General features: G+C 40.9%; 1 protein-coding gene across 2 annotated transcripts in view; it reads left to right on the top strand.

The window, feature by feature from the left end:
* Positions 1-466: 466 nt before the first annotated feature.
* The window catches only part of neurl1b (neuralized E3 ubiquitin protein ligase 1B), a 62,198-nt gene continuing 48,834 nt past the window's right edge, over positions 467-13,830 (top strand). Inside the window, exon 1 of one of the 2 annotated variants that reach the window (XM_072263731.1) lies at positions 467-988. In XM_072263731.1, the coding sequence (XP_072119832.1) occupies positions 958-988 (31 nt within the window). In that variant the 5' untranslated portion in view covers positions 467-957. The remainder of the gene's footprint in view (positions 989-13,830) is intronic. The other variant, XM_072263732.1, reaches the window with a different exon arrangement.

Below are 13,830 nucleotides of genomic sequence, written 5' to 3'. Positions count from 1 at the left end.
TTTGGTTTCCCCTAGGCTCACTCTATCAGAAATATTCTCCTTGTCCTATCCGTTACCCCCTCACTCCCCCCCCAGCCCTCAAACACACCTTAAAACTAATTTGTTTCTTCATTCTCCCCGTTTTGATGAAGGGTCTCTGACCTGAATAGTTGCCATTGGTTTCTTTCCACAGATGCTGCTTGACCTGCTGAGCCTTTCCACCGTCTTGTGTTTTCGTTGCATGTTCTATAACCTATGCCGAATGTATCCCAGAGACTCACTCGATTGAAACGGTTTTATGAATCATTTCCGAGGGAATGATGTAGTCTTTACACTAAACCGGCCACAGATTCAGCTTTATGATTACGGAGCAAATGTATGTGTGTTTGTAAGGCGGGAAGTTCCCTCTGACAGAAGCAACAGCGATGTTGGTTCTGCAGCTGTAGATAGATGAACAGCAGGCTTGTACAGTGGTTGGGCTCGAAGCGATGCGCTCGTAGGATTGGGAGTTATTGCGGAACTGACTGCACGGGTCTGATCGTTTCAGTGCGGTGGGAACCGATGACGGGAGATGGGCAGCGCCGTTGCCAGGATCATTATAGATTGCAATCGGAAGTAGTTGACTTTTAATAAGTCGGGGAGCAGTGGGTTGGTGAGGCGACGCCTGTGTGTGTCTCAGCGTGGCCATTTCCACTGTGCGCGCTTCCAGAGATCAGCCGGGGTTGGAGCCGCCAGACGAGCAGCAGCACACACGACCAGCCTCCAGTTGTCCAGATTTCCTTTGTGTGCAGGGCAGGCGGTGCTTTGGAAATTCCCTTCTGAGCCTCAAACCTCCCTGCTTCTATGTTCTTCTAAAGCCACAGTCAACTCGCTTTCATGAGTAGATGGACCTTTTGAAGCCAAGGGTAGAGATAACAAGCCCAGTTACATTCAGTCAGAAAGCCCTCCGCTCTGCCTTGCTTTAAATGAAAGGAAGTGATGGGTAACAGTGCGCAGAAAACACATGCAGGTAGGAATCTCTCGCTCGCTCTCTCTCCGCCGCCTTATTCTCTTTCTCTCCCTCTCTTCTGTGCACTATGGATTTTTACAGCTTCTCCCGAAACCAAGCTGAGAACGGCTACATGGCTTCTGATCTAAATCGGGTTTTCCCTTGTCAATAAAGTGCATTTTGGATTTTTGTGTTTGGTGCCGGTTCAGCCTTGTTATTTCAGCGGGTTGTGCAGGTTTCGCCAAACGTGTGGATTTCCGAGTCGCAGTTTACAGTGCCGAGGCTGGCGGATAAGGTGTTTTGTTTGTCTTTGACGAGGATTGGAGTGGGTGGGTAGGGGAGATGGTCTTCCAAAGCGAGTCCTAATTTCGATGCGTTCTGTGGGCTGCGATCGAGCCCAGTGTTTGGTGGAAGCTCCGCCGCCGGGGTTCTCACCGCTCCTGCCGCCCCTTGGGCTTCAGAGCCGGTTAACATTGGTTCGTATCGCAATCTCCATGGGCAGTTCAGCTGCGAACCAGTTGCGCCCTTTGGGTGTTAGGTGGGAAATTCACGCGTTCGGTCGAGCGGTTGATTATAACAAAATAGTGATTTATAGGCACAATAACCTAGGACTATCAAATGTACCCTTACTGGTCTGACGGCGATTTAAGTCCTGATTCTAATAAAGGTAGTGACCTTAATAGATCAATGACTGCACACTAGATACTCAAATCTCTTTCGGATAGTCGCATCCGGTCCTATGTCACAGTAAGCAATTATAAATTGACCTAGAAGACTCTTCAGTTATAAATATAAGGATATGTGGTCTTACTAGGGCGATTTTTGTATTAAAAGCAGCGACCGGCGGAAGAAATAGGATGCGAGAATCCAGTTCCCAGAGCTGTCCAATGCTTTCGAAAAAAAATAGATCTAGCGCTGCCTGCGGACTAAGCTCCGTGTGACCGTTAAAGATCTACTATCTTTAGTTACAACCAACTGCCTGCATGGGGGTTTCCGCCCTTCAGCTGTCGGAGGAGAGTATGTGTTTCAGTTAGTGGGCGTTTCATTGAATTGAGCTTTAAAAGTTCCCAACAGGTGAAGGAACAATGTGACAGTTGCTCCTGGTTACCAACACTTCCATTCGCAGTGCTCCCCGTGCGAGAATGGCATGAGGTTTCTTTTTCTTTGTCAATGTCTAAGCGTTAATTATTAACGCAGGAACCACTGCCTACATCTTCTAATGTACAGATGTAGGAAACAATAGCATTAGAAGCTGTCACGTTCATATTGAATGCAGTAATGTGTGAGGTATGGTATGCTAGCCATTCCATAGAATATTCGTTTGCAGTGTTTGGAAATAAAAAGCATGACATGCCTTTTAATTCAAGAACTACACTCTCTAAAGACATCAAATTGAATACCTGTGTATCCTCTCTTTAAAGCTGTTCATTGGAGTTAGACAGAGAGTGATATGGCGAGTGCGTGCTCTAAAGGATGTCGAACGTTGTTTCTATTTAAGGGGATGATACAGTCAACATGTGCTCCATAGGAGCTTCTGGCGCACTTAGCGAAGGGGGGTTTAGAACCGCTGTTGTTCTGTTGCATTGTTCCAAGTTGTTGTTGTGTGTGTGTGTGTGTGTGTGTGTGTGTGTGTGCCTTTAATTATGTTTTGAATCGCAAAGCAAACGGCTTAACTGAATGTACCACAAACGCAAGTGTGTGTGAGGGCAGCATAAATTTTGAATTTAACCCTTGTAAGAAAGTGACTGCCTGTATTTTATAGCCTTCCAGGCGTCAGTTACATTTCATTTTTTTTAGCTGGAAAGTGAAAATCCACATACAGTAGTCCAAACATTCAGTTGAATATTTTGATGCAGAATACAGATTATTTTGACATGCCTCCAACACTGTTTCAGATCATCAGCAATCCATTATTACAATCAGTAATTTAAGTATCTCCTCCTTGGAGGTGGTATTAGGGGAATGGTAGGCACAACCTGCACAACACTGAACAGGTAGTGGGCGGAGTTCAGTACAATTGGAACCTGTTGGCCTTAACAAGATGGAAATGATGAGTGTACAGTAATGGATAATGCAATGGTCTGTTGCAGAGTGGAACTGAATGGCAAAATCACAGGCCAGGCTAGTCAGACAAACCCTGCTTAGTTTGCCAAAAAATCTTATCCAACCTATTACTTTAAAGATTTAATTGTGGCCTCAGCTGCTCACTTTAGGGGACATTTATATGGCTGATTTCGGGTCATGATCAGGGAAGGCTTTTTAACTCTGGGCTAGAATGATGAATTGACATTGAGGTCTCTGAATTTATTTATTTAGAATGCTGGATGAGAATATGGCAATGGAGGGAACTCCTGGAACAAGAAGACAGTATTTTTATTAAAAATTTAGTCTTATTATGCCTTATTCCCTATCTGAAGATGGCTGGTGGAGAAAGCAAATTAACGTACCGTATATATTCTCTTCAGTAGTTGATTGCTGCCCTTCTCTTGTCTACTCAATGACCTGTGGAAATTTTGATGATGTTTGTCTTTACTGGAACTTTCATTGCTATGACCATTCTATAAATCCCTGGCAAAGTTTTTGTACTACTGGGAAGTGCCCCAGTTTTCTGGACACTCATACCAAAGACATCTTAACTCTTATTTGTAAATCTTATCCAGATACTTTCCATATCTTCAATATCCTTTTTAAAATGATGAAAAATAACCATGAAGTTTATAAAATGAGCAAAATATATATTAATTTTTTAAAATGTTATTAAAAATATTTTGAAGGGTTTTTATATGTTTCCTCATCTTTTATTTTGTAATGTCTGGCAACAGATTCACATCCACCCATCATAAGATAATATCCTCAGATATATTTAGTTTCAAGGGAATAAAAGTAAATGCACTGCCTTAAAAATTCTATGCAAAAATTTAATTCCAGCAATGAAAACTCAACAGAGGAACAAGCCTAAATCTTAAAAAGTAGCACTAATGCCAAGAATGCCACAAATAAAATTCGAAGATCAAAAGAACTAACACTTAATTTACATATATCTTCAGGGTTGCTTAATCTTTTTGTTGGGACTTTAGCTCCCAGTGGACCATAGGCCATTGATGACCTCCCATCTCCATCTTCCTCTGTTCTGAGCCAGTTTCTTGAGGGTGGACAAGGAGTGTCCCCATTGTCTAATTTTGACCTTGACCTCTCTCCTCCACCTGTTCTTTGGGCATCTTCTTTTTCTCTTTCCTTGGGGATTCCATTTTAATGTTGGCCTTGTCATGTTGTTGGTTGACCTCTTCAAGGTGTGGCCAATCCACCTGCATTTCCATTTGCTTATTTGTATCTCTGGATTCCTGGTTGCTGTTTTCCACAGTGTCTGGTTGGTTATGTCGTCAATCCATCTGATGTTTAGGATCCTTCTCAGGCACTGGTTGACGAAAGCCTGCAGGTTTTGTAGTGTCTTTGTTGTTCTTTAGGTTTCAGCACTGTTTTAACATTTTTGATGAAGATTTTGATTTTGGTTTTCCTTGTTATGACTTTCTTCACAATGCTTAAAAGCACTGTGATCTTGGCTTTGACATCCTCATCTGTTCAACCATATATATTCACAATGCAAGTCTCTTCTTCCAGGGTTGTATCTCTCGTCTCTGTGGGTCTATTGCTGATGCAGTTTATCCTCATCGCTTTTGTCTTATCTACATTTGGTCTTAGACCCAGCATCGTGGAATTAGTGGTCAAGAGTGTTGATTTCTCTTGCATTTGTTGGTTAGAGCTACACAGGAGGGTGATGTCATTGTAAACTCTGGGACATTGAGTTGCTGCTACATAGTCCACTGGATTCCATTTCATTTTTCACTTGTTGTATGCTTCATAAATCTGTCTGTTCCTAACAGGAACAGGAAAGGAGACATCCAACATCCCCGCTTCACCCCATTGTTGACATTGAAGCTTTTTAGATTATGAAGACACGCAGTCTTCTTTTATTGTCATTTAGTGATACATGCATTAAGAAATGATACAATATTTCCTCTGGTGTGATATCACAAAACACAGGACAGACCAAGACTGAAAAACCTAACAAAACCACATAATTATAACATATAGTTACAACAGTGCAACAATACCATAACTTGATGAAGAAGTCCATGAGCACAGTAAAAAGTTCAAAGTCTATCAAATGTCCCACATCTCATGCAGACGGGAGAAGGAAGAAAAACTCTCCCTGCCATGCCTGACCATAGTCCAACTCTGAGTCATCTGAAAACTTTGAGCCTCTGATCAGCTCTCTGACACCGAGTTCTCAGCGCCATCTCTGTCTGAACCATTCGACCTCAATCTTGGTCACCAACAACAGACAAAGCCGGGGATTTTGAGGCCTTCCCTCCGGAAGATTCCCAACCGCGCAGTAACAACAGCAGCGAACTGGTGTTCCAGAAATTTCTCCAGATGTTCCTCTGTGCTTTCACGTCTGTCTCCATCAAATCAGAATTGTCCACGGCCCCTATTTAACAGATACAATATCATTTTTCACCGGAGGCTGCACAGCTGCAGCGTGCTGCTCTCTCTCCTCTCACTTTTTGACAGTTTTCCCACATGTATGACTTTGCATGACATGTTGTGTAGGAATTCCTGATGACATTGGTATTCCATAGTGTTTCATAAGTTTCCATAGGGTGTTTCTCTCTAAGCTATCAGAGGCTTTCTTGTAGTCAATGAAGTTGAGTAGAGAGAATTATTCCATTTGAATAACTGTTCTATGAGGGTTGTTTAATGGTATCTGTAAAATTATGAAGCTCCTTACTAAGGTAGGTAATGAGAAGATGGCATAGAAATTTTCCTAATACTGGAATATCAGCTGCCCTTACATCCTTCACCACCACCCCAGCCATCTCTGATATAGGATACCATTAATTTCTTTGTGCTTGGCAAAGAAGCTACATATCCTCCTGAGGTTTCCACTTATGAGGAAGTCTCAAGTTAAAGTTTATAATTTCATGAAAGCCACAATACCGTTTAGTAAAAAAAAATCAGGAGAAATTAGGCTTCATTGAAGTGCCTTAGGAGAATAATGTATATAGTTATTTTTAAAGGAAATTAAGATTTGTCAAAGTGAGTTTATAAGGGAGAAAGGAAAAATTGATGATATTGTTTTGGTTAGATAAAGTTGAATGTAATTTGGCTAAAAGCAATGTGTTCACTGTTTAGATCAATTGGGGTGAATGACTTGTTATTCTGCTATGTCATTGGAGGACTAACAAGTAAGAAATACGAGCAAGAGTAGACCTAAATGCTCGTTCCTTATTTTCTGCCATTCATCAAGTTCATGGCTAATCATTGACTTCAGAATTCGGCACTGTCTACCATAATCCTTGATCCAGAAATCTTTCAATATTTCTTCTGAATGGTAGGAATCATACTGGTGACCAAATGTGCAAGGTGAGCCGCTTCAATAACTATATCCCAATACAACTCACATCTACAATAATGAAGTGCTTCGAGAGGTTAGCTGTGGCCAGGTTAGAATTTACTCCTGTGTAAGGAGTGCTTGGACCCATTGCACTTCGCCTATTGCCACAACAGCTCTACAATAGACACAATCTCACTGGCTCTCCACTCTAATTTGGAGCACCTAGACAACAGCAAAATATATGCCAGTCTTCTGTTTATCAATTACAGCTCAGCATTTCAAACCATCATCCCCTGAGTATCAATTACCAAGCTACTAAACCAGGACCCTGGTGTCTCCTTCTGCAGTTGGATCCTCAACTTCCTCATTAGGAGCTCTAATCAGTACGGATATGTGATAACATCTTCTCTTCACTAATGATTGATACAGATGGACCTCAGGGATGTGTACCTAGCCCACTGCTCTACTCTCTTTACGCTCATGGCTGTGTGGGTAAGCACAGTTCAAACCCCATGTATAAATATGCAAATGCCACTACTGTTGTTGGTAAAATCTCAGAAAATGATGAGGAGATATTTACTGCAGGAGTGAGATAGATCAGCTGGTTGAGTAGTGTTGCAACAATGACAACAACAATACAAGACCAAGGAATTGATTGTGGACTTCCGGAAGGGGAAGTCAGGAGAGCACATACCAATCCACATTGAGGGGCTGGTGGTGGTAAGGGTGAGAAGCTTCAAGCTCCTTGGTGTCAGCATCTCAGAGAGTCTGTCTTGTGTCCATCACATTGACGCAGTCCCATAAAAGGCACACCAGTGGCTCTACTTCATTAGCAATCTGAGGAGAATTGGCACGTCACCAAAGACTCTTGCAAACTTCGACATATGTACGTGGAGAGCTTTCTGACTGGTTGCATCACAGCCTAATATGGAGGCTCCAATGCACATGATCGCAGGCAGTGCAGAGGGTTGTAGACTCAGCCACCTCTATCATGAGCACAGCCCTCCCCACTATTGAGGATGTTTTAAGAAGGAGGCATCAATCCTTAAGGACCCTCACCATTTGGGACATACCCTCTTCTAGTCACTACCATCAGGCAGGAGATATGGAAGCCTGAAGACCCACACTCAATGATTCAGAAACAGCTTCTTCCCCTCCAACATCAGATTCCTGAATGGTCCATGAACTCATGAACACTACCTCATTATTGTACTGTTATTTTGTAATTTACAGTATTTTTTGTCTTTGTACTATACCACTGCTGCAAACAAGTGTCACATCTTATAAGACAGTGATAAAAAAACCTGATTCTGATTATTAGGATAGGCAAATCTAGAGGTAACAATGGCTTGGGTATTGGTTTAGGCATCAAGTGGACTAAGGTATATGGTGTTGTGCATTATAATGTTATATAAAAAGTAGTATGTGATCAGTGTAGCACTTTTCGTCGCCTCAAGTTGTTCAAAAATGCTTCAAAGCCAATTAACTGTCTTCTGAACTGTCGACATTTTGTTCTGTAGGAAATGCAGCACACAATGCCAGATAGCAAGCTCACAGAAGTATGATCATTTGTTTTTGTAATGATAGTCATTGACATTTATTGAATCAACACTGGGGATAATTTCACACCTCACCTTCAAAATAGCTGTCTTTTGTATCACCTGGGGGGAGGTGAATATCTTGTTCAAAACAATCACACTTCGCTTGCCCTCAGTATTGCACTGGAACATCATTTTAGATTTTTGTGCTCTGGACTCTGGAGTGGGATTATATCATAGCCTTCTGACTGAAGAGGCTAGAAATCTACCAAGTGGCTGACAGCAGACACTTAAAATAGGCATATGAATGCATAGTTTGTAGCTAGTCTCTTGATCGAAGTGGCAACAAAGTATTGAGAGGATATGAAGCTCTCTCTTATACGCACCACAAAATAAACATTCAGCTAGATTGTTTTCATTTATTTTCAAGATACAGCATGGAACAGGCCCTTCTGTCTCAATGAGCTGCAACGCCCAACAACCCAACTATATAATCCTTGCCTAATCACAGAACAAACTTACAATGGCCAACTATCCCACTAACCAGTACCTCTTTGGAATTTGGGAGGAAATTGGAGCACCTGGAGGAAACACACGTGTTCACAGGAGGGAACGTACAGACTACTTACAGATGGCATCGAACTGAATTCCAAACTATAATGTCCTGAGCTGGAATAGCATTGTGCTAACTGCTATGTTATGCTACTGCTACTTTGAACTTTGAAACTTGTGCATCATAATGTTTCAACTCCTAACCAAATAGGCAGACATTTTTCTTCAATATTCGCAATTCAAGATTGATTATTGTCATTCATTAATACACAAGTGTAAAAGAGAACTAAGTGATTGTTACTCCAGATCTGATGCAACATGAAATCATAGTAAGCGTAAAGAACACAATGAAAACACAATAAATATAAATACATAAGATTCACTTAAATACAGAAACTGATTGTGTATACATAAAGTGATGCTAGGTGCAGGACTATTTGTACGTAAGGTAACTGACAGGAAATAATAAAGTAGTGGTGGTGGGGAGTGCAGTGGGGTGGGTTAATAGGTGCAGGTGTTGATCAGCCTGATGGCTTGGCAGGAAAGTGGCTGTTCTCCATCCGGTGGTCCTGGCATGTATGCTACGCAGCCTCCTCCCTGATGGGAATGCGACAAACTGTCTATGAGCAGGGTCTGTTTGTCTCACTCGCATCAGGGAAGAGACTACACAGCATCCACACCAGGACCATGAGATATCTATCTATCTTTCTATCAATAGAAAGATAGATTTGCAAATAAACTGGACAGATGAAAAGAATAATAAATGCTATGTTTTTATCCAAGCTTTAAGACCGGAATAGAGAAATGTACTTAGCATTTTTATCATAATAAATTGTTGAAAATATTGCTGTACACCCTGTTGAAATGCAAAACAAAGCCTTGAGCATACTTAATAAAAATGTAGTCAGTTGAGAACAGATCACTATTATCTGAAAATTTAATAGTTATTAATACATCACAGCATAAATATTGATAGCTTTCCACGTCACTGTGGCTGTTTGAAGTTAAATGTTAAAGATGTTTTAGATTGTAAGAGTCTTTAAATAGTTTCTCCCAATGTTCTATGTGAAAATAAAGCTGGAGTATTTACAGATATTGATTAGGATAAGGGCAAAACATAAAACTTTCAGCTGCTGTTGCCAAGAATTATAGCATAGAGGCGTGTAGTGAAGCATATACCTGTACTGCATATTCTGATGGAAGACCATTTATGCAATATATGATTTATTTACGCCTTTTCAATGGGAAAATAAGACTGAACTTTATAACATTTTGCTAGTGACATAGACTTGTACCTTTTTCATTTGACCTGCTGCCCTAACATTAATTGTCTTGACCACAAGTCATTTTGTTCCTCTTTGCTGAGTCTGTTACTTATTGTTGCTGTGTGGACAGCCCAACAATGCCTTGTGCTTAGAAAGTGAATGTGATGGGCTTTCCTTCACATGCACCAAACTGTAAATTACTTTAAAGGCACAATATGACTTGGCAGCAGAGTTTGAGTACTTTGAATAGCAATGTTCAAAATATGTTTTGGTTTCACTAGAACATTAGAAACCTACCACTGATTTTTATTTGTTATTTTTCTTGTTTCAAAATTGTTAAATTATTTCCTAATTATTAAATAGATTATCCTTTCTTGAAAATTAAAACAAAAAAATTCTAAATAGCCCTACCTGACTAAGGCATCATAAACTATTTCATTTAGAGGGGATTTTTGTTTAAAGCTGTAAGATGTTTATGAAATGAAATCATGTTCTGGAGTTTAGAATACAGCCACCCCTTTGTTGTTTTTAACAAAGAGCAATGCTGGATTTGCTGAGACAAAGGATATCTTGGAATGTTAATGGAATATCCATTGAAAGTAATCTACATAACAACCTGAGACAATGTGAAATTTCTTATCTTGCTTCAGTCTTCCCATTGACCATTCACTGGGGACATGGTGTTATTGTTGTGTTCATTACATTGAACTGGTCAGAATTCACTTTGTGGGAGGATTGTGGCTTGTTAATTTGGCAGCTGTTCCAATCAGCCTTGTGTGTCCCATCTGCTGATTGTTCTCCTCCCAACCCAGCACTACCTCCCCCATCCCAAATGGGTAACAAGAGGTTCTGCAGATGCTGGAAACATTGAGGAATACACCCAATATGCTGGAGGAATTTAGCAGGTCAGGTAGCATTTATGGAGGGAAATAAGGAGTAGATGTTTCAGGCTGAGGCTCTCCATCAGGTTTGGAAAAGTAAAGGGCAGAAGCCAGAATAAGGAGGTGAGGGGGAAGAGGAGGAGTATAAGCTTGCAGGTGATAGGTGAGGCCAGCTGAGGAAGAAGGAGGGTGGTGGGGGAGGGTGATGAAGTGTGATTATGTGTAAGGTGAAAAAGAAGGAATCTGATGGGAGAAAACAGTGGAACATGGATTAAAGGAATGGAGGTAGGGAACCAGAGGGAGGTGATGGGCAGGGTGAGGAGGGGGGAAGGAGAAGAGAAGGGCTGAGAGGCCCCCAGAATTGGGGAAAACTAAAAGAGATCAGAGAAACAGTGAGGAATGGCTATTGGAGGTGAGAGAAATTGATTTTCATGCCATCAGGCTGTAAATTGAGGTCTTCCATTGATCGGGGTTGACAATCAATATTGCGTACTTGCTGCCTGTATTCAATCAATATGAAAGCCAATACACAATCTAGGGCAGTATGAAATGAAGAGCATGCTGTTCCCATGCAGCAGACATCCCCCCTCCATACAGTTGATGAACCCAAAGGAATGGCAGAGACCGATGCAATCTGGCACAAGGTTGGATGTTACCCAGACAGGATATGAGGTGTTACTCCTCCAAACATTAGCTTCACTGTGGCAGCAGAGAAGGACATGGACAGACATTTCGGTGTTGCAATGGAAAAATGAATTGGTATGGGTGGCCACCGGAAGATCCTGGCTGCTGCAGGGGGCAGTGAAGGTTCTCGACAAAGCGGTCGCACAAGCAGTACATCTCTTCCAGGTGAGCCGGCCCTTCACCGCAAGTCTGGCAGGGTCATTTATTATATCTGATGTTCCTAGTATTGTCCCCTCTACTTTGGTGAGACCCAACGCAGTTTGGGGAACTGCTTTAGTGAACAACCTTTGCTCCGTCTGCTGCAACGGCCAGGATCTTGCGGTTTTCATGTTGAGTTTCCATTCCGACTCAGTCTCTCACTATTGGGAATATGGTCTCTTCTGAATACTACCACTGGGGAAGAGATACAGAAACCTGAAGACACAAGCTCCATTCTTATGTCTTGTAAATCCAAAACATTAAACTAATTAAAAGGAAGACAAGGGAGTCCAAAATGAGAGTCTAACTTGGTGTTTTACTTCAAGCAAGGCACACATATATCATGTGGTGGCAGGATGATGTAAGCAATTCATGTATTTTTACATATAACCTGTACTTAAACCAATAAAGAATGCTTAATCAACAACGTATTTACAATATTACTCAAATATTACTGAAATATTAAATACATAATACTCCTCCCTGCTTAGTTATAAACTCCAACTCAATATAGAATGTATCTCAACAATATACACATACTATTATAAAATACAACTACTGTATACAGACATCCACAGAGTAGTAAACTTTAAATTGTCCCATTCAGGACTAAAGATTTAATCACTGTGGAGGCATTCTGACTCTTGTTAAATAACGTCTTTCCTGACAAGGGGGAGATTCACTCTGCTTGTCAGCTGAGACTGTGAAAGAACTGAGACTGCAGGCTCTGGACATCTTTCTTCTTTTCTACTTCCTGTCTTTCTTTCCTTGTCTTCCTTTTTCTTTTCGTTTTTTGTGAGTATCTCTGAATTTGCTAATTTCTTGAGAAATTTTATCTTGTTTATCCTCTTTCATTTCCATAGCACTTATGTCATCATCTTCTTTTTTTCCCTTTTTCTTCTTTCTAGTTTGTGCAGCTTGATCTTGGGAAAGTGTATTTAGTTCACTGGAGTATTCTCTTATTAATCCTTATATTTGCTCACCTTATGATCTGATGTCTCCTATTGTTTTCCTCATTCACAACATCATTAGATGAATCCTCTGTCTTGGCCTTCCATTCATCCTGTTGGGCTTTAGTCTTTGCATCTACTTTTACAAGCAGATTAATGTCTTCCACTTGAAGATCATGCAATAACCTGAATGCACACAGAGTAGATTCTGGGTCTTTATACTCTCAGAAATCGAATGCTTGCAACTGTCCTGAAGTTCCATGAACTCTCTTCCAGCTTAAAATCAAGCCACATTTCGCAATTAACTGCCTGATTAACATATTAGAAGCTTTCTCAGATACGTTGTCTTCAAAAACTATTGTAGTCAGACCACTGTTTTCATCACTTTCACAATTCCTTTGAGTAGTATGTCCTTCCTTGGTCTAATGCACTTTCCAACCGGAGACAGAAAGGTTGGCACCAACACCTGCTTGCCCTCTATTAGGTACCAATTCATGGTGTACAGCATGGAGACAGTTGTGGCATCATCCAGAACCTTTCTTAATTCATTTTGAGTTGACTTTCTTACAGGGGATGTGCCACGCAACTTGTAGATGGATCTCCAATCAAGTTGCAGTTGTCTCAACTAATCCCATCCCCACAATGCTAACCCTCCTGTTTTTACAACATGCAAGCCTAATGTGGCTTGATGGTTATTGTATTTCACTGTTATGGATGTCATGCCACAGGAATTATCTTTTCTCCAGTATAAGTTCTTAGTTGGATATCTGCAGACTTCAGTTCAGTATCATTTAAAGGCCATTCAAACTCTATTTGTGGAAAGGCTGCAACAGCTGAGTTGGTGTCCAATTCCATTTTAATTAACTTGCCATTCACTTCTGGTGTAAGCCATGTTGTTTGTCTCTTGATAGTTTTCACAATGTAAATCTCAAGGCTACTCAGTCCTGTACCACTTTCACCATTATCAGATTTTTCATCAACAGCATGCAGATTATGCTTTTATTGAAACTGTAACTTGGCTTTTAGCTTTTTCTCTTCCCAGTGCAGTCTATTTATTTCTATCTGCCCAACATGCTCTTTGTATGTGACTTTGTATGTGTCCTTTTATTTGTGGTATGTTCTGCAAGTTTCACATTTAAACCATTACTGGTCTGGTGTATGTGAGCCCCTGCCCCAATAGTAACAAAATTTGGTTGGCCGGGACAGCTTCTATTCAAACATTGCAATTTTGTTCATGCCCACTTTCATTCCTGACTGCAACTCAATTGCACCTCTGTCTGCTGTTTCCGTAGATACAGTAATTTCAATTACTCTTGTAAATGTAAGTAGTTCTTCAATTAGGAGTTGTTTTTGAATGCTTTCTAAATGATCTCTCAGTGCATCATTAAGCCCATTACTGA

Source organism: Mobula birostris, chromosome 7 (assembly GCF_030028105.1).
Source record: "Mobula birostris isolate sMobBir1 chromosome 7, sMobBir1.hap1, whole genome shotgun sequence".
Classification (NCBI taxonomy): domain Eukaryota; kingdom Metazoa; phylum Chordata; class Chondrichthyes; order Myliobatiformes; family Myliobatidae; genus Mobula; species Mobula birostris.
This window is presented reverse-complemented; position numbering and strand designations above follow the sequence as displayed.